General features: G+C 50.2%; 1 protein-coding gene across 6 annotated transcripts in view; it reads right to left on the bottom strand.

Moving 5' to 3' along the window:
* Positions 1 to 20,117, bottom strand: part of MAST3 (microtubule associated serine/threonine kinase 3) — a 71,116-nt gene that overhangs the window by 23,468 nt on the left and 27,531 nt on the right. For 4 of the 6 annotated variants that reach the window (XM_061601455.1, XM_061601453.1, XM_061601457.1 and 1 more), the window contains 10 exons: positions 15,376 to 15,464; positions 14,415 to 14,490; positions 12,249 to 12,269; positions 11,191 to 11,269; positions 9,395 to 9,555; positions 4,816 to 4,891; positions 3,574 to 3,783; positions 3,188 to 3,289; positions 2,239 to 2,371; positions 1,172 to 1,242 (listed from right to left, as the gene is read on the bottom strand). In XM_061601455.1, coding sequence (XP_061457439.1) covers positions 1,172 to 1,242; positions 2,239 to 2,371; positions 3,188 to 3,289; positions 3,574 to 3,783; positions 4,816 to 4,891; positions 9,395 to 9,555; positions 11,191 to 11,269; positions 12,249 to 12,269; positions 14,415 to 14,490; positions 15,376 to 15,464 — 1,018 coding nt within the window. The remainder of the gene's footprint in view (positions 1 to 1,171; positions 1,243 to 2,238; positions 2,372 to 3,187; positions 3,290 to 3,573; positions 3,784 to 4,815; positions 4,892 to 9,394; positions 9,556 to 11,190; positions 11,270 to 12,248; positions 12,270 to 14,414; positions 14,491 to 15,375; positions 15,465 to 20,117) is intronic. The other 2 variants (XM_061601454.1, XM_061601458.1) reach the window with 1 other exon arrangement.

Genomic DNA, 20,117 nt, shown 5'->3' with positions numbered 1-20,117 from the left:
TCTCAAGGCTAAACGTGCCCAGTTCTTTCAGTCTCTCCTCATAGGGCTTTGTTTCCAGTCCCGATCATCCTAGATGCCCTCCTCTGAACCAGTTCCAGTTTGCCTGCATCCTTCTTAAAGAGTGGTGTCCAGAACTGAGGGGAACCAATACTTCATGCAATTTGGAAACTATACCTCTGTTAATGCAGCCTAAAATAGCATTTGCCATTTTTGCAGCCACATCACTCTGTTAGCTCATATTCACCTCATGTTGTTTTTTAATATGTCAACACGATGTGATTATTTGGACCGAATTTTGCACTGTTTTAGGTTTCTCTCTGGAAAGGGAGAAGCAGGGTATGAATAATATTTGGAAACGAAATGGAAAAACTCAGCCAGGGAGCACATCTGCCTGCCTAATAGTTTCCTCCCTATCATACCAACTGAATAAACACTTCCTGTTTTCTCCCCAACCTTATCAGTATCTTTTAAAATTCACATTATCCTGTTGAAAGAAAGAAGCTTTAATAATATTAGACGATTATGCATGAATCTGGTCAAGAAATATATTTATTGTCTAGTAGCAGATCTATTAACAGATCTTACTTAATCCCATCGAGACTTAACTGTGACTGAGTTAGTTATCTCATTACAAACTGTAAGGTAAAACATATTTATTTAACCAGGCATTATTATTATTATTATTACTATTACTACTACTGACATTGGCCATAACTTGCAGCCCCTTGCAGCTTGCTGTTCCCTCATCCCTCCCATTCCTCCTTCCTCACATATCCTGTCTGTTTTAAGATAGTGATCCTGAGCACATGGACTGTTGTACTGATTTGGGAGGACAGCTCTGAGAGACTTTTTGGCTAAACGGCACAAAACAAATGCTGTAAAGAATATATAACAACAACAAGAACAATAGTGGTAACTTAATAGTAAATCAATAAATTTTCTCGCCCTTGGCCTTAAACTTGGCAATTGTTTTTAATTTCTTCTGTCATCATTTTTTAAAAGTACTGCTATTGTATACATCTTTTATTATATATATAAAATTTGCTGCACTCCTTGGAATTCGATGAACACCCTGAACCCAAAATGTTTTAAACAGAGAAACAGAGAGAGAGAGCCCCCCGCCCCTCTGCTGCAGCTGGCCAGAAGGGGGAGGAGGGGGGTCGGGCCTCACCTCGGAGAGGTCGCCTTGGTGCTCTGGCCCTGCAGGGCAACTGCAGTCCACCTGATCGAGCTGAACGATTTCTGGGGAAAGACAGAAAGGAAACGGTAACCAAGGTGGAGACCATTAACTGACCAGTCTTGTTTGCCATCAACCCCACCTCCACCCAGGGAAAATCAGAAGACGGCTCATAGCTGGTCTATCTAGGCCAGTAAGAACCTAAGGATAGTCCTGTCGCTGTATCGGGCCACAGGGGGCCATCTAGTCCAGCCTCCTGTTCTTGCAGTGGCCAGCCATGTGCCTCTTGAGAGAAGGCCGCAAGCAGGACCTGAGCGCAACAGCAGGATTCTCCCCTCTTGGGATTCCCAACAACTGGTGATTCAGAGGAAGACTCTGACAGTGAAGGGAGAATATATGGCTAGTAGCCATTCATATAATTGTATCCACCATGAATCTGGCTAATCCTCTATTAAAGCCATCCAAGTTAGTGGCCATCGCTGCCTCTTGCGAGAGTCAATTCCACAGTTAAAGTAGTACTTGTCTGTCCTGAATCTTCCAGTATCCAGCTTCACTGGATGCCCCAATGAAGACATAATGCTATGAGAGAGCGAGAAAAAACTTCTCCCTAACCAATTTCCCCACGCCATGGATAATCTCATACACCTCTCTCTCATGGCCCCACCATGCTCGTTTTTTTCCAACCTAAAAAGCCTCAAATGTTGTAACTTTTCCTCATTGAGGAGTCGCTCCAATCCCTGAGTCATTTTAATTGCCCTTTTCTGACACCTTTCCAGCCCTGCAATATTTATTTATGTTTGCAGTACAGCAAAGCAGACCTGCACACAGCATTCCAGGCGCGATCGCACTAGCAAGGCATCCTGACAGTCGCATGTCTTTTAAGAGGGTCCCTACAAGACCTACGGCAGAGAGAGGTGCTCGCCCCCACCCCCTGCAGCCTGAGATCCTTTCAAACTGGACAGACTCTCAGGGACTGAACCCTGGGGCCCTCTACATGCAAAGGGGGGCTGTCCCACTGACCAAAGACCACTTGCCGAACTAGGAAGCCCCCCCACCCTCACCTTCCAGAGGGTCTTTGGCAAGTCCAAGCTGACTGATGATGTAACGTGGGATATCCGTCTTGATCCCTTGGCCCACTTTGGCGTGGCCTTCCGCTGCTTCAAGGAGATGGTAGAATCCCTCCGGGTCAAACTCCTGCAATGAGGGAGGGAGGAGGAGGAAGACTTTTATTTATTGGTTTATTATTACATTTACATCCCACCTTTCCTCCAAGGTGCTCAAGGTGGCATGGATGGCTCTCCTCCCTCTCCATCCCCACAACAACCTTGTGAGGTAGGTTTGGCTGAGGGACAGTGACTCAAAGTCACCCAGTGAGCTTCATATCTGAGTGGGGATTTGAACCCTGGTCTCCCAGGTCCTAGTCTGACACTCTAAGCACAACACCAAACTGGATACAATTTCATTGGGCCTACTCACTGTATTGCATTGCATCCAACGTTCAGGGTTGTGCCCACAAAAGTTATACAACACACATGACTTCCTCCCAAAATGAGCCCTTTGCTCCTTCTGGGAGGAAGGGCGGGATATAAATTGAATACACAAGCAAAGCTCTCTATCCATCTTCAGGCGCCAGGCAAGGACCGTCCTTTTCGCTCAGGCCTTTGGCACGCCGTCTTGGTCCTTTCTGATTGGCTTCTAAACTTTGTATATTGTATGTCTGAACATTCGTTTTATCTTAGATGTTTTTAAAATGCGTTGTAAACCCCTAGATGACCGATGGGGATGAGGCGGCTGACAAATTAACTACTGTAATTAATAACAACAAACAAACTATCCCCAGGTTTAGGCACTGCTGGACTTGCAACTCCCAGCTGCCAGGATGGCCACCAGTTGTTGGGGGTGGCAACGGCAGCTGCAGCCCAGCAGCACTAGAGGGTCACAGCCACCAGCTGCCCCTGCCTGCACGGAGGCAATTCTTCTCCCTCCACACCAGGCAAAAAGGCTCCTTACCAAACACTCCAGCAGCCGAGCCGGCCGGGAGATGATGATCAGCAGCTTCCTGACCAGCTGCTCGATGAAGCGCAGCTCCTCGCTCTCTGAGCGCTCCTGAGCCTGGTGGAGGGAAGGGAGGGAGAGAGAGCAGAGCTGTGGGTGTCCCCAGCGGGACGGAAGGCAGGGAGCCCAACCAGGAGGTGGGGCCAGAGACAATGACAGGTGGAGCCAGTTCTAGTCCTGTCCCTGCCCTCCTCCCCCCTGCAGAGTTCCACAAGGGAGACTGAGGTCTAAAGCAAGCCAGCAGGCAGGTGGGGGCTGGCTGAGGGCAGTGCCCCCTTCGCCCGAACGGGCCAGCCTCTGCAGGCAAGGGCCGGAGCAGGGGAGGCAGGGGCCAGACTCACGTCTCTGAGCATCTTCTCCAGCTTCTCCTGCAGCTCCACAAAGTACCGGGAGGTGATGAGGGCCCCCTGGGACTTGGAAAGGCAGTCACGGGCCAGCTCGATGATCTGGTGGTGGATGAAGCCCAAGACGCCATCGGCCAAGGGCAGGGTGCTGACAGGGGAGAAGCTGGCAATGGTCTCCGCCAGGCGCTCCTCCATCTGGGCTGTGGCCTGTTGGGCAGGACCAAAGTGTGGGGCCATCAGAGCTGGGAAGGGGGAGGGCCAGGGCAGCTACTCGCCTCACACAAGGCCCCCATCCCCTTGGCAAGGCTGAGCCCAGCCAGGAGCCAAAATGGGAACCGGGCGAAAGTATTTCTGAGGCGGAGCAAAAAGAATGGCAATCATCCTCTTAGGGCAGGGATGGGGAAACTTTTTTTCAACCTGAGGGCCACACTCCCTTCTGGGGACCACGTGCCAGTGGTGGGCGGGGCCAGAAGCAAAAGTGGGAGGTGCAAAAGATGTAAATTTCACCTTTGGACAAGAGGCTTATTTAAAATATTGTTTTATTTGTACACATATTAAAATACAACCTATTAATGCTTCATATAAAAAAAAATAAACACATGAAAAGTTTATCTGAAGGATCGCTTTACTGCTCTACTACTATGATCTGTGGAACTGGCAGTTTACAAGTGCCGCGTAACACTTGTTCCGCACTTGCAAGGAATTGATCCTTCAGTGTGGCAGCACCTACCCTCTGGAACTCACCGCCCGTTGATATTTAGGTAGGCATTTTTGTGGTGTGCTTTTCAGCACCTGCTAAAAGCTTTATTGGGTTGCATCCAGCTAAGTTTTACTGAGAGTAGACCCAATGAAATTAATAGGCTTATGTTAGTCATGCCCATGAATTTCAATGGATCTACTCTGAGGACCAGCCCTGGATACAACCCTGTTGTTTACAAGCAAGCCTACCCAGATATGTACACTGTAATTTATTTTACAAAGCATATTTTTAAAACTGCAGATTTTATTTTGAAAAAACTTTCTAAGACAACTTGTTTTTAATGTCTAATTTTAACAGTAATTTTAACGCTTTTTTTTGTAAACTGCTTAGAGGTTTTGATGATTAAGCGGTATATAAATCTTGTATATAAACAAATAACTGAAATGCAAATGTTGCACAATGGACCAACATAGCAATGCTCGATTTGACCAAGAGTTAGCAACGCCTCCCGCACCTAAAAATGGTGCTGTTTTTCTTACCTTCGGGAACCTCTCCTTATAGACATGGTTCATCATCACGATCTCATTGTCAAAGGTCCCGCTCGTCCGCCCAGGGCTGTGGAGGGAGAAAGGAGGAATCACACAAGAGCCAAAACCCTCAGCAAGACAGAGAAGTGGTAAAGAGCCTCAACAAAGCTCCACTGAGCATTGGTCAACCTGTGGCGCAGCCACGCTTGGAACGCTGTGCACAGTTCTGGTCACCTCACAGCAAAAAGGGATATTGCAGAGTTGGAAAAGACTTAGAAAAGGGCAGCCAACATGATCAAGGGGATGGAGCAACTCCCCTATGAAGAATAGGGAGCTTTTTAGTTTAGAGAAAGTGTGTGTAAGTGTGTGAGTGGGTGGACATGATAAGAGGTGTGCAAATTCATGCGCTGCGTGGAGGAAACGGACAGGGAGCCGTTTTTCTCCCTCTCTCTTAACATTAGAACTTGTGGACAGCCAATGAAGCCAAGTGCTGGAAGATTCAGGACTTCTTCACGTGCACAGTTACGCCATGGAACTCGCTCCCACAAGAGGCAGTGATGGCCACCAACTGGGAGGACTGGAAAAGGGGATGAGACCTGTGCACGGAGCAGCCTCTCTCCTCTCTCTCTGTCTCGAAGCTCTACAGCCTTGGAACATTTGCAGCGCTAATCAGAGAATCACAGAACAACGACTCTGCTAAGAAGTCCCGCCGCTTTCACAGAAGGCAACGCTTGCCGAGAAGGTACCTCTCCTAGCTTGGCTTGGAAACACTCAAAGTGAGAAGGCAGGCAACTGCCCCCTGCCCCCCCCCAGCAGCTCAGAGAAGAGCCCCTGCTTTGCATGCAGAAGGTCCTGGGTTCAAATCCCCAGCGGCATCTCCAGGTAAGGCTGGGAATGTCCCCCCCTCCCGATGAAACGCTGGAGAACTGCTGCCAGTCAGTGCAGACAACACTGAGCTACATGACCTAACAGTCTGACAGCTCCCTCTGTTGCCAAAGGGAAGCACTGGAGCTCAGCATGGCAGCTTATCCCAAGCAACATTGCAACAAAACGTGGGGGAATAAAACGTCCCCAGCGAACCGGGAGGGTAGTTCCTCGCTTGCGCCTGCAAGGCAAAGGAAGGCTCCTCTTGCGGAGGGACCCCCCCCAGCTCCCCTCCCCACGGCTGCTTGCTGAGATGCTGAGCGGACCAAGGGGCAGAGCCACCGGTGGTCGGTCCCATCCTGACCACGGGGCCCTGGGAACAGCTGACTTCTCTTCCCCTCCTGCCCTCCGCCTGCCACGGAAATGCAAAAGCAGCTTCTCCGTGCGGGGGGGGGGGGAATCTTTTCTCTCCTTAACCTGCTGCGTGCCCTGGAATGACCCAACTTTCGGGCATCAGCACCGGTGGAATCTTAATCCCATAGCTGCAAAACAACCCTGAGCCATAGGGGTGGGGTGTGGTGGAGAGTCGCAGCCCAGGAGGAGAGGGGGATCCAAGGCAGAGAGCGACCCCGGCTGTAGACCCCCGTTACTGGTATCAGGAAAGCAGGGAAACGAGAGCGCAGAAGCAGGGGTCAGCGGGCAGAGCCCTCACTCCGAACTCAGGCTCAGTCCCCGGGATCCCCCTTGCAAAAGGGGACGGAGCAGACCTCTCGCCCACTGAAATATCAGCCCCGTGAGTCAGGAACATGAATTCCAATGGGTTTTCTCCAAGTATGCTTAATGTCTATTCCCCCCCCTTTTCAGTATTTTACTTCCCCCAACCCCCACTGCAAAGGTGGCCACAATCCGTGCACCAGGTGGCTCCCAATGCTCTCCTATATGATTTTACACAGCTACGACAACGTCACCCATCTCCACCCTTTTTTCTCCTTCGGTATCGTGTCTGTTTAGGCCTTGAGCCTGCAGGCAGGGGCTGACTTATTTATTTAAAGCATTTTTATCCAACTCTTCAAGGGGACAACAACAACAACAAAAGGCTCCCAGAGTAGCTTACAAAAAGATCAAAAGGACGATAGCCCTGGTCCCCAAGCTTACAATCGAGAAGGACATGACATAAAAGGAAAAGGCATTCTGTGGGAAGAGGAGCGGGATCCATAATAAAAGCCCTTCAGGCTTACAATCTAAAATTGTTCTTACATTGGACATTCTCTCTCTCTCTCTCTCTCTCTCTCTCTCTCTCTCTCTGTGTGTGAAATTGCTTCTGCTTTTGTATATGGAGTGGGTTTTTTTGTTGATGTTTTTACTGTGAAATTGCTTTGAGATATTTTAATGGGAAGTGATTCATAAATGAAATCAAATAATAAAGAAGATACAGCAGGAAAGGAAACAAGACCTGGTGGGAGGAGGAAAAAAACACAGCAAGCACTGTTTCTTAGTTGCAGATCTCTGCATAGGTGCTTTATAGTGTGTTTGTTTATTTAATAAAATGTATATAGCCAAAGGCTGTTACAAAAGCTCAAATCGTATTTGTACATAAAAGTAAAATAAAACACTCAGATATTTACTAACAAATGTAGCTGCAGTTATTAACATATCTAACTCTGAGTTTCTTTGCTGCCAGAGCGAACTTGGCTGTAGATAATACAATTTGGGGTTGTACAGAGGATAATAAAAAAATCACTTTTTGGGACCTATTAAGGCCTTTCCTCGAGGCGAGTAATGGGTTTAAACATTTTTCTCTAGGAGAACATTGGGCAAATAAGCATGTAATGTACCAATATTCCGGTACTTTGAATCCAGCTATTCATAATCGATCATCATGTGGAATTCCAAGGTATCTGCCCTGCAGACACGCTGAGGGCATTACCTGGAATCTCAGCTCGGTGTAAGCTCTACGTAGGGGGGCCAACATTAGTATATCAAAGTAATTTGGACATGTACAGTTGGACATGATAAGTGGAAACGAATGAGAAAAGGATGAAGTGGCGATCGCTGCTCTATCCAATTGTAGGCCATGGTCATAGATCAAATTACGTAGTGCCTTTGGATTAAGATTTCTGAGAAGGGTGGGCGTCAGAAGATATTGTATACCAAGAGCAAAGAAGTTTGTCGCCCAACCGCCTCTTTCCAACTGTTCCTCCCAGCATATTTTTACCAGGGAGGATGAATCAAGCGACGAAAGTTTTTTCCAGTATTGTAGAAATGATAAGTCAAGTCTAGCCATTAAGGAAGGGGCATTTAGTTCCATTCTCACATGGGCAGCTGGGGTACTTTTAGGGAGGCCCAAAATTTGTTCGAAAAAAGTATTTTGGATTGGCTCGAGGGTCAGCCTTAATGGGTGGCCCCAGATCTCATTGCCATATAGGATTGTGGGGAGAAGCTTAGCAATATAAAGCTTAAGCATAGGTCTCACTAGTTGGCCCCCTTTTGAGTAAAAAAAATTTTTTAATAGACCCAAAGTTCTAAGCGCTTGTAATTTGATATGCGTTAGCTGGTGGGACCAATGTAGTTGGTTATTTATGTGTATACCCAAATATTTGAATGAGGATACTTGCTCTATGGTGTGGCCATTTATTCTCCAGATAGTTCTAGACCTGCTAAATCTCCCACAGACCATTACTTTGGATTTTGAGTAGTTAATTTTCAGGGATTGAGAGTCACTATACTCCTGTAATGCCAATAGCATACATTTTAAGCCAATCTTATTTTGTGATAGTAGAAGTAAGTCATCAGCGTAAGGTAGAACAGGAACCTTCCTATCCTTGATCGCTGGAGGGAAGAACGCAGAGGAAGCCATGACTGGGACAATGTCATCGATGAAAAAATTAAATAGGAATGGAGCCAGGATGCATCCCTGTTTCACTCCTTTTCTCATTGGGATTTTTTGAGAAAGCGTGCCATTGAATCCAAGGCGTATTCTTATGACAGTATCATAATGAAGAATTTGAAGGAGCCATAGGAGCCTTTTATCTATGCCTGCATTTTCTAATTTCCTCCATAACAGAGAGCGGTCGATTGAATCGAAGGGCACGGCAAAATCAATAAACGCTAAGTAGAGAGAGTGCGACGGACTATTTTTAACGTTTCCAATGAGATGGTGCAATATAAACAGTTGGTCTAACATGCTGGCACCCTCCCTGAATCCTGCTTGTACTTCAGATATGATAGAATGTTCCTTGTCCCAGTCACGGAGTTTATTTAATAGATACCGGCCATAGAGCTTTGCCGCAATATCTAAAAGGCTAATGGGTCTATAGTTAGATGGTAATGCGGGATCACCCTTGTTAAATATGGGGATCATGCATAGGTGCTTTATAAGACCACAGACATCCTCCTCCTCTGAAGTAGCAACAGCACCAAAAAAAAATTTCAGGGGGGGGAACACAGATACCAGAAAAAAAATGGGGGGGCATAGAAGGGGCAAAGTATATTTCTAAGTGGGCAAAATATACTGGGGTGGGGGTGGTGAGCTCCTTGTTTGTTTGTGGGGGTTGCTTGCCCCTTTGCCCCCCAAAACAGCACAAACCCTTTCACGATTTCCACCAAGTTCTGCCACCCACGTAATGCAAGCTGCCTCCCAGCTCTCACCCCACCCTTTTTGCCGGCCCCTCCACTTCTCATCACCCCAGAGCAGAGCCCCCCACCCCACGTCCAAAGACCCTTGTACCTCAAGCTCCTGGATCTCGGGCGGAAGCAGGGGGAGCGGTGCCCGTCCTCCCCCACGACGCTCTCTGTGCTGCGGAAGTGCTTGGAGAGGAAGTGGAGCTCATCCGGGGTGGGCTGGAAGGGGAGCTGGTGGAGGCGCTCCTGCGAGGAGGAGGAGGAGGACTGGAGGAGAGAGGGAAAGGCGTGATGATGAGGAGGAGGATGGCCCCACTCCAGCCCTTGTGCACTCCCCCACCCCACTCATGGAAAGTTTGGACCTTTGCCGAGGGAACGGGTGCCGCAAGATGTTCTGCCAACTAGGAAGACCAAGGGGGCCCAAGAATTTAAGAAGTCAACCCCAAAACCACTCAGTTTCGCTGTCCCAGCCCCAGAGCACAGACCCCAAGGCTAGGATTTTTTCCCTTGACACGTAGGGAATATTCTGTTTAGTCTATTATGCATATTATGATTTTGTCTTGTATTTCTTGTACTTAATTTTATATGCAACATTTATATTACGTTGATACTAAAGAGGATGTTTTGTTCAGCTAACTGTATTTTATTGTTTTCTGTAGTTGTTGTTTTAAGATGTTTTGACTTGTTGTACACCGCTTAGAGTTTTATTTAAATATAAGCAGTATATAAATGGACTAAATAAACAAATAAATAAATAATAAATAGGATGAAATCCAGATGGAGAACATCGAAGGAGCCCAGTGGGGACCCTTCCGGTCCAGCAGCGGCTGCTCATGGTGGCAGCTGAGATACGCCTCTCTTGGAAGTCCACAAGCAGGACCGGAGTGCAACGGCAGCAATTCCCCCCACTCAGTGATCCGCTGCAACGGGGATTCATAGGTAGACTGCCTCCGACAGTGGAGGGACAACGTAGACTGACCATCCTCCACGAATTTGTCTAATTTGCTTTTAAAGCCAAAAGTAAGAGGAGCCAAAGGGGGCCCAACGAGCCTAGCGTCCAATGGTCAACTCAGGATTCTCCCCAGGCCATGCCCCCCTCACTGGCCCTGACTTGCCCCTTCTGGAGCACTTTTGCCTGGCTAGAAACGCGTCCCTGAACTTTGGCTGGCCTGGAAGGAGGAGGGGGAGCGCGTAGAAATCTGCCCACTGTCCAAAGGCAAAGATTTACATGTTTTGCTCCCCCTCCTTTTGACTCTGGGGCCACATTCACACTGTACGTTTATTCCACTATTATTCCACTTTAAACAGTCATTGTTTCCCCCAAAGCATCCTGGGAAGTGTAGTTTGTGAAGGGTGCTTGGATTTGTTAGGAAAGCCATATTCCCTTCACAGAGCTACAATTCCCAGAGTCCTCTGGGAAGAAGGACTGGCTGTTAAACCACTTGGGGAACTGTAGCCCTGTGAGGAGAATAGGGATCTTCTAGCAACTCTCAGTGCTCTTCACAGACTTCTTCCCAGGATTCTTTGGAATAATAGTTGAATAAATGTACAGTGTGAATGTGGCCCCAGGTTCTGCCACCATTGGCTTGTGGCCCCCAGAAGCTTGTCCAGAAGGGAATGCGGACCTCAAGCTGAAAAAAGGGTCCGTAGCCCTGCTGGAAGAAAGTTTTTCAAAAATGGGGGGGGAGGGCAAGAGATCTAGGGACCTGCAGAAAAGACTCCAAGTTTGCTTCCTCCCCCAAAATAATGCCTCTGCCCATCCCTCCCCCACAGCACACAAGCAAAGGGCCTTCAGATCTCAAGGCTGATCATGTCAGCACAGAGTTGACAGAACGGAAAGCACCCAAATCTCTCTCCAAAGTCCCTGCGGACCTCTTGGGTGCAGGAAAAGGCTCTACTTACTGAGACGGTGGAGCTAGGGGTGTTGGTCCCGTAGCCGGAGGAGGGCAACGAAGCCAGCGACCATCTTCGGCCATCAGCCCTGAAAGATATAAAGGGCCGTAAAAGTCAGAAAACCAAAGGCAACCAGCTGTTGTGGGCCGATCAATGGGGTCCAACAGCTAAAAGTGGCTGGCATCTAAAACCAGAGAAGAGAAAAAGAAGGGGGAACCCCAAAATGCTAGAAAAATATTTTATTTTATTTTATTATCATGATCTCTGGGAATGTATATATATGAATACGCTTAGTGTATTCTTCTCTGTGGTGGTTGCGCTAATGAAAGCAGCTCTGCTCATGGAAAGACACTTCACACCAGCTGTTGCTGTGAGTGAAAAGATTTTTTATAGACAGATTTAACATGTATGATTTCATTGTATATGTTTGTCAACGTAATATGTCCCTGCTATTTTATTTACAGCCCCTGACGAAGGCCTAAATGCACACAGGCTGAAACGCGTTGGGGTTGGATTATAAAATATTTTTCTAGCATTTTGGGGTCCCCCCTCTTTTTCTCTTCTCCGAGCAATGGGGTGCCACAGTGCCACAAAATCCATCACCAGGCTGCCGGGGAAAGCAGCAGGGGAAGGATTAAGAGGTCTCCTGGACTCTCCCAGAGGTCAAAGGGGGGGGGAATGTTGTCCCGCAGGCCTCATTCGCGCACCCCCCCTGAACAGAAGAGAAGTCCTCCTTTTTCAGCCAGGCAATAATCCTTGAGGTGCAAAGCAGGGCCAGAGTGAGGCATGGCCTGGGGAGATTCCCGAGGGCCTCACAGAGAGCGCTGGAGGGCTGCATTCGGCCCTCAGGGCTGAGGCTCCCCATCGCTAGCACAAAGTGGAACAGAAAACAGAAAATGAAAGAAATCGGAGGAAGAATGCTCCATGCACAGGCAAGAATTGTGAGATGGATTTACGGGCCCTCCTGGATGCAGCAAGAGTTCTCAGGACGGCTCCCAACAAGATTACAAGACAACCCATTATTTTAAATCCATTGCCCCCTCCCTCCCCCTGCTGCCAGAAATCACCTGTCAGTTCGAGGCGCATGGCTGTGCCAGGAATGCCGTTGGTCAGCCAGGAAGGGAGGCCGAAAAGGGAGAGGAGAGAGAGAGAGGTGGAGATAAAGACAGCAGAGGGAGCAGATGAGAATTAAAAACAGAAGCAAAGTGTCCTTAATCCCGCCTGGTATTCCACCCCTCCCCCAAACCCAAATTAAGAAGAGACACATGCATTTTGCTTAGTTCTGCTTCCAAGAGAACCCCATCCCCACCTCAGAAACCTCCAGAATCTCTTAACACAGAAAAGGACGACAGAGGGAGGAAAGGGGAGGAGGAGAGCCACGTTCTCCCCACGGCTGGAGGTGCTTCCTGGTTGGGGAAGGACCGAAGGGCAGCAGGGCAGCACCTGCCTTGCATGCAGAAGATAGGGCCCCCGTCTTGCCAGGGGTCAAGCTCGGTGTATTGGCCCTCCTCCTTCCCATCGCTGCACCCAGACAACGTTCCAGTCCACGTTCAGCCTCTCCTGGCTCAGATGTTGTGGAGAAGCAGAGTTGTGTGCCACCAGCGTACTGATGACCCTTTGCCCCCAAACGCCTGATGACCGCTCCTAGCAGCTTCATACTGATGTCACTGAGCACAGGGGACAGGATTTTGCCCTGCGGCGCACCACAGCACAAAGGCCGTGAGGCCGAGACACAATCCCCTAATTCTCCGGACACGCCCTGCAGATAGGGATGGAACCACCATACAGCAGAGCCCCCTGATACTATTTTATGGTGGTTCTGTTCCTACCTGCAGGGTGCCCACCCCAAAGAGCCGGTCCAGGAGGATCCCATAGTCAATGGCATCAAAGGCTGCTGAGAGATGAAGAAACAGGAGGAGATGCCTTTCCCCCATCCCGCTCTCCATACAGGGCATCCACCAGGAGGGCCAAGGCCAATTCCGGCCCCCATTGATGCTTGAACCCAGGCTGAATCGGATCTGGATAGTCCTCACTCTCGCAGGAATTCCAGCAACTCTTTCGGCACCACTCTCAGCTTTCTGCCGTCTGAGCTCCAGCCGTCTCCCAGCCTGCTTCAGTGCCCACAACTCCTCCATAAACCAGGGCGCAGCGCGGGCCCTGAAGCATCGGAGATGGTCCTCAGCAGCGATCGTGTTGACAGCTCTCTTCACCTCCCCACCCCATGACGAGACGAGGGCCTCAACAGGATCACCAGCTCTATCCACTTGGAAATCCCCTAGGAATCTGCCAGGATCCCTCCATCTCCGAATCTGAGCCCAACCTTCAGCAAGAAGTGATCCAACCAGAGGTCACGACCAGCCTCCTCGTCCCCATATCCAGACCACCCCTCTCCCCACTAGGGACAAAACTAAATCCAGGATGTGCCACGGGGTGGGACAGTCCCACAATTGTCATGGAGGCCAGGAGATCCTGAGCTGGTCCTGAGGATCTTGGCCATTGATGTTGAAGTCACCCAGGACCACAGTTATGGGTTCCTCCAACACCCCCCCAGAAACAAACTCTGCCAGCTCAGGCAGGGAGGCAGTTCAGCAGCAGGGCAAGGGGGCAGTAAACTAACAGCCCCCCCAGCCCCACGCCAGATGCAGGCCCTCAGACCAGCTCCTAAGGGGAGAGTTTCCCAGCAAGAGAGAATGAGCTTCTATGAACTTTGGCAATGTCTCCCCCGCCACCCCCATGAGCCCTCTAATCTGGGTTGCTGTTGCACTGAGTACCCAGGTGGGCAAAGCTGCGTCAGGTCAAGTCTGCCCAGGTCTCAGTTATGTTCAGCAGATCATCCTCTTCATCCATGGTGACAGAGGCACCCCAACAGATCTGACACACAGGAGGGAACGCCGCATCTTAGAATTCAGGGGTAGAGAACATCTGTGGCCTTCCGGATGTTGTCAGGCTCCACTCTCCATCATCACCCCTCACCATTGGCCACTCTGGCTGCTAGGATTTGAAGGTCCAGCAACATCTAGAGGACCACAGACCTTCCCCATCCATAGATGACCCAGCTTGCAAGGCCCACTCCCCATTCTATACCATATGACAGGAAACAGTGACCTGATATGGAGAGGCAATGATGAGGAAAGCTGCACCTGTTGGATTTCTCTGTCTCCCACCCCCAAAGGGAACCCAGAGACAGTTCCAATAGCTCTTCTGCTTGAGGCGGTGGGGGGAGGGGCTCTTACCTGCGGGCAAACGGAAAGCTGGCCGAGGTGCCGGTGGAGAAGTTGCGGGGACTGTCGGCTGGGCTGCTGCTGCTGGCTGCAAAGAGGGAGGGGGGAAGAGAGCTGGCATTTCACAAAGGAGCTCAACAGATCAGAAGATAAACCGGCCTGCCGCTAGAGCACTAAATGCATTTTATTCACCCAGCCATCCACCTCTCTCTTCCTCTGGGTTTAGTTTTGATTTAAAACACACAGTCCAATCCACCCTGGGGGCCCAGGGAAGAAGAAAGAGGCACATCGCCCTGGTTTGCATGTAACACTCAACTGTGGTTTGTCGAGTTTGTCTGAACCTCAAAACTCAGCCCAGCAGACAGTCTCATTTAACCATGGCTTGTTTAGTCTAACTATGGTTTGTTTGAATATGCAAAACCCAGCTCAGACAGCTAACTATGGTTTTATTTTCTGCCAAAAAACTACCATGTGAATCACGGCTGGCTTACAAACTGTGGCTGGTTTTAACTCTGGTTTGATATTACTGTCTGAACCACAGAATCATAGAACAGTAGAGCTGGAAGGGGCCCTGATCATGGCGCCCAACAGCCACACTTAACGATGATTTGTTTTGCTGCTTCACCCAAGACCCTCACCGAGTTACAGAGGCACAAGAGCAGCTTTGGAGAAACCATCCACGGCTTCTATGCCCGCCTATGAGACAACTCGCAGGTTGCAGGAAAAAAACTGATTAGAACAAACCATGGCTTAGTGCTGTGTGCAGTTGCAACAATAAATCTACAGATCAAACTAACAACAATTGCCATTTGGTTTTTAAAGCCCCAAATCCCACAGGTTCTTCCAATCAAAGCGCTTAGCGCACAGCCAAGCCTGGAGCCAGATTCGACAGCCCTGAGCCTTCGGCCAGAGATGGAAAGGCCAGCCAGACCCCTTGTCTGCCTGTCCATCCTGTTTCCTGGGCCACCATTACCTGTTGCCACCGAGAGAGGGGACAGAGGACGCGAGAGGGTGGGCGAAGGCGTCCCAACCACCAGGCTCTTCCGGTTGCTCCTTCGGCAGCTGCACAACCAAAAAGACAGGCAAGAGTTAGGCGCAGGGCAAGACAGGCCGCCTGAGGCGCCTATCCTCACCCATCAGGGCATCTGGCAGCTTTTCTGGCCGGGGATATCATTGGATCTAGCCAGAGGCAGGAAATAATATCAGAAGATCCCTGCGGTGCTGGATCAGGCCAATCCAGTCCAGCATCCTGTTCTCACAGTGGCCAAGGGACGCCCACAAGCAGGACCCGGGTGCAACAGCAGCAGCACTCCCGCTCCCCTTTATGACTCCCAGCGACTGAGACTCAGAGGCATTCCTGCCTCCGAGAGGGGAGGTACAACACAGCCGCCGCCGCCTCCTCCTTCAATCTACCTAATCCTCTTTTAAAGCCCTCCAAGTTGGTGGCCTTTGCTGCCTCTTGGGGGCACGAATTCCACTGCTTCATTAGGCGTTTGGTCTGCCCTGAACCTTCCAGCATTGGGCTTCGTTGCATGTTCCCACTGAGTTCTAGCTTTATGAGAGACTAGGGGAGTCCGTGTTCACCATGCCAGGCAAAATCTGATACACTTCTGGTGTGTCGTCTCTCACTTGCCTTTCCTCTCCCCTAAAAAGCCTCCAGGACTCCAGCCCTTCCTCCCAGGGGAACGGCTTCCTCGTTTGGGGTGTTATTGCCTCTGAAAATCACTTCAAGGCTTATTTTGGCTGTGTGAAGCGACCCATAAATTGAACAACCTGAACTAAATTAACCTTGGTGCCTCCATCACCACCTGTCACAGGCCACTAGCGCCTCTCCCTGAGTTGGAAAGGCATCACCACACATGCAGCAGCTCGCCCCACAAGCTTTACACACAGACACACAAACACTCTCTCTGGTTGTCTCCAGACTATCATTATTTTGAAGGAGACAGTCGAGCATATATTATAAATTCAGGTTTTGCACAATTAACATGGATTAAAGTGCTCTATCACCCTAGCACAGCAAATCCACTTTTAAAAAGTAATGCTTTTTGCAGTTAGTGACGGGGAAATTCACTGAAAAGTGTGGGAGGGACAAATGATTAATGGTAAGATTTAGAAACAAACACCTCGCAGGCAAATCAGTGCAGCATAAATGGACGTGACAGTCTAGCTGCCGCATCAACAAGTCCAAACAAATGCTCAGTGAAGACTGGCTCTGCAGAAGGCTATTTGTCCAAGCCTATCAGGATGAATACCCAATAAACTGGTCATCTGGGGGAGCCCTCGGCCTCAAGAACTTTCATGCCAAATCGAAACTGTTTCCCCCACCTCCCCTTGCAACCGTTAGGCACTAACACACTGGACACAAAGTGATTCATCGCTGCTTCCCTGAAGCGCAACAGAAATGTCATCCCGGCTGCGACCCGAGATACCCCCCCAACAAGTGCCTGGCAGATCATGGGACGGGTGCTGCAGTGCCCAGCGGCACGCACCAACAGGGCAGCATCGCTGACCTTGCAGGTGACCCAGATGCTTCCTCACAGCCGGGAGAGGCGCACACACTCAGGGGACACTAGGGGAGGACAGCAGAGCAAGACACACACACCCAGGCCAGAGTGAGCCGGGCTGCAGATGGGAGCCCACGACCGCCAGGGCGCCGACAGCAGTGAGGCCTGTCTCCAAGATGGCTCGGCCTTCTCGTGCGCTGGGCCTTCTCCGCGTTGACTGCTCATGTGTACGATGCAGACTCACAGGAAGCCACCTTACACTTCAGCCAGACCACACTGGTCCATCTAGCTCAGGATTGCCTTCACTGACTGGCAGCTGCTCCTAGGGTTTCAAGCAGGGTTTTTTTTTCTCCAGCCCTGCCTGGGGATGCCACCAGGTGATTGAATTGGTAGGCCTTCTCCTTGCAAAGTTTGGACTCTCTCTTAGCTACAGCCCTTCCCCTAAATATAAAGCAAGAGTCCATTCTTGGTTATTCCAAATAAAAGGATGAATTAAATGGAAACACGGGAAACCGCCTTCCGTAGAGTCAGGCCACAGGCCCATCTAGCTCACACTGACTGGCAGCAATGGCTTCCCAAGGTTTCAGGCAGAGAGCCTTTCCCAGGCCTACCTAGAGCTGCAGCCGGGGAATGAACGTGGGCCCTGTGGCATGCAAAGCAGGGGCTCAGCCACTAAGATATTGCTCTTCCACATAGTACGGGGGGGGGAGACACTATCAGGGGCCACTCGCGGTCTGAAAGGAGCTGAAGGCGTCCACATGGCACGCCAGGCCTTCCCACGCCAAGGGCCAGACCCACTGCTCTGGAGGAAAGGGGGCAACAGACTTTGGGGGAACCACCTGAGCGCTTGACAAGCAACTGACTGGCAGGGAAGACCTCCCCCCCAGCACTCCCCACTCCACTCTGGAGGGAGGAAGGCCTTGTTACATCACCAGGCACAGAGGGCATCTGCCGAGATGCGGATGCTGGCAAGCCGGTTATGTAACAGCAGCCGAGGGCCAGGGAGGAAGAGGCCCTGTGGAGGGGGAGGGGGAACGCAGGAAGCAGAGAAGCTTTGCACTGAGTCAGACGCATAGCCCACCTAGCTCAGGCTTGGCTGCACTGACTGGCAGCCCTGGCTGTCCAGGATTTCAGGCAGGGGGTCTTTCTTTCCAGCCTTGCCTGGAGATGCGCCCACTGGGGATTGAACCCAGGGCCCTCTGCAGAGGCTCCACCACAGAGCCAGACCCTTGGTTCGCCTAGCCCAGGATGTCTGCACTGACTGGCAGCAGTGGCCCTCCAGGGTTTCAGGCAGAGTGTCTATCTCAGTGCCCCCTGGAGATTCCCCTGGGACCTTTGGGACGCAAATCAGGGGCTCCACCACAGAGCTACAGCCGGCCATTCCCTTTCCTGATGGGGCTCTGACATTTAGGGGGCAGGCAGAGGAAGGGGAGAGCAGGAGGCACAGAGGTGACATCACAGAGTGCTGCCGAACGTCGCTGCCAGGACTTCTTCAGACAGCTGTGCAAACAGGAAGTGGCGACTTTTCCTCTGGCGCGTCACAGCCTCCTGAATCATACACAAACAAATCCCACACGCTGGCGGCGTAAAAGCACCATAGCACAGTGAACGCCCCACCGTGTCGTCCCCCCTCAAGCCCCATCCCCTGCAGCGAGCATCACCGGTGCAAGCCCATCAGCAGTGCATCCCCACGCGCCCAGTCGGAACCTCAGGAGAGCCCTGCGGGGGCAGCTGGACCAGGCCAAAAGGGGCCCACCCCAGCATTCTGTCCTCACAGTGGCCAGCCGGATGCCCCAAAGGGAAGCCCCCAAGCTGGACTGGAGCACTCTGTCCACAGGGATTCAGAGGCATCCCGCCCCCAACAGTGGAGGGAGAACACAGCCAGCATGGCTAATAGCCACCAACAGCCTCCTCCTCCTCCTCCATGAATTTGCCTCCCCTCCTTTTAAAGCCATCCCAGCTGGTGGCCATCTCTGCCTCCTGGGGGAACAAATCCCTGTGTTTCATTCTGCATTGAGCGAAGGAGGACTTTCTTTGGTCCATCCTGAGTCTTCCAACGTTCTGCTTCATTGGATGTTCACTGGAAAGCACACTCATCCAACCAAGCAGGGGACAAAAAGGGGGTCCGGATGCTTTTGCGGTGTAGAAAACACTTGGCAACGTGGCCCAATGGCATAAGGCAGCTTGCAAAGTTCCTGTTTAAATTAATGCTTTAATGCAGAAGCATGAGGACTAGAATCTTAAAAACAAAGTAAGGAAAGGACTCTAGCACAGTGGCAAGAGCACCTGCTTTTTGGTCCCAAGTTCAATCCCCAGTATCTTCAGGTAGAGCTGGAAGATATGCCCTGCCTGAAATCCTGCCAGTCAGTGCCTGCAATATTGAACTAGATGGATCAATGGTCTGACTTCGTATAAGGCAGCTTCCTGTGTTCCTGTTCAAATCTCTCCTTTATTCAGAACCATAAATATAAGGAAAGGGCGACGACGGAAGCAGAGCCTCCCGTTCAGACAACAGATGCCAGCGTATGCTGATTAAACTACAGTATTATTTCTTTATTTCACCATTATTTCGTCCCATTAATTAATCACTTCCCACAAACTAAATCTCAAAGCGATTTTGCAACAAAAACCATCAAGAATAATAATAATAAAAACAATTACACCCTTTCGTATAATTCATGGGGTCCTTTGGAAGGAAAAGCAGAATACAGAATCATAGAACAGTAGGGTTGGAAGGAACCTATAAGGCCATGAAGTCCAAATATAAAACAAATATGAAAACAGTGGTAGCAATAAAAATGTGTTAAAAATATTTCCATACATAAAAACAATTTCAGATACAGGCAGAAGTGGAAATGGTTATCTTACAGGTATTTCAACGGCACCAAAAAAGAAAAGGCCATAGTTCAGTGGTAGAGCACCAGCCTCGCAGGCAGGTCTCAGGTCCACTCCCAATGGCGTCTCCAGGTAGAGCTGGGAATGTCCCCTGCCTGAAACCCTGGACAGCCACTGCTGCCAGTCAGTGTAGACAACACTAAGCTAGATGGACCCATGGCCTGACTCAGGATAAAGTAGCTTCCTATGGAAAAAGGCCACTGCACGGAGAGTTTGGCGGTTAAACTGAGTTTTATCACAGAGCTGGGGGGGAGGGAGGGATGGCGCAGAAAAGAGCAAGCTACAAGGGCCAGAGTGACGGAGGGAAACATTT

This window comes from Rhineura floridana, chromosome 18 (genome assembly GCF_030035675.1).
Source record: "Rhineura floridana isolate rRhiFlo1 chromosome 18, rRhiFlo1.hap2, whole genome shotgun sequence".
Taxonomy (NCBI): Eukaryota; Metazoa; Chordata; class Lepidosauria; order Squamata; family Rhineuridae; genus Rhineura; species Rhineura floridana.
This window is presented reverse-complemented; position numbering and strand designations above follow the sequence as displayed.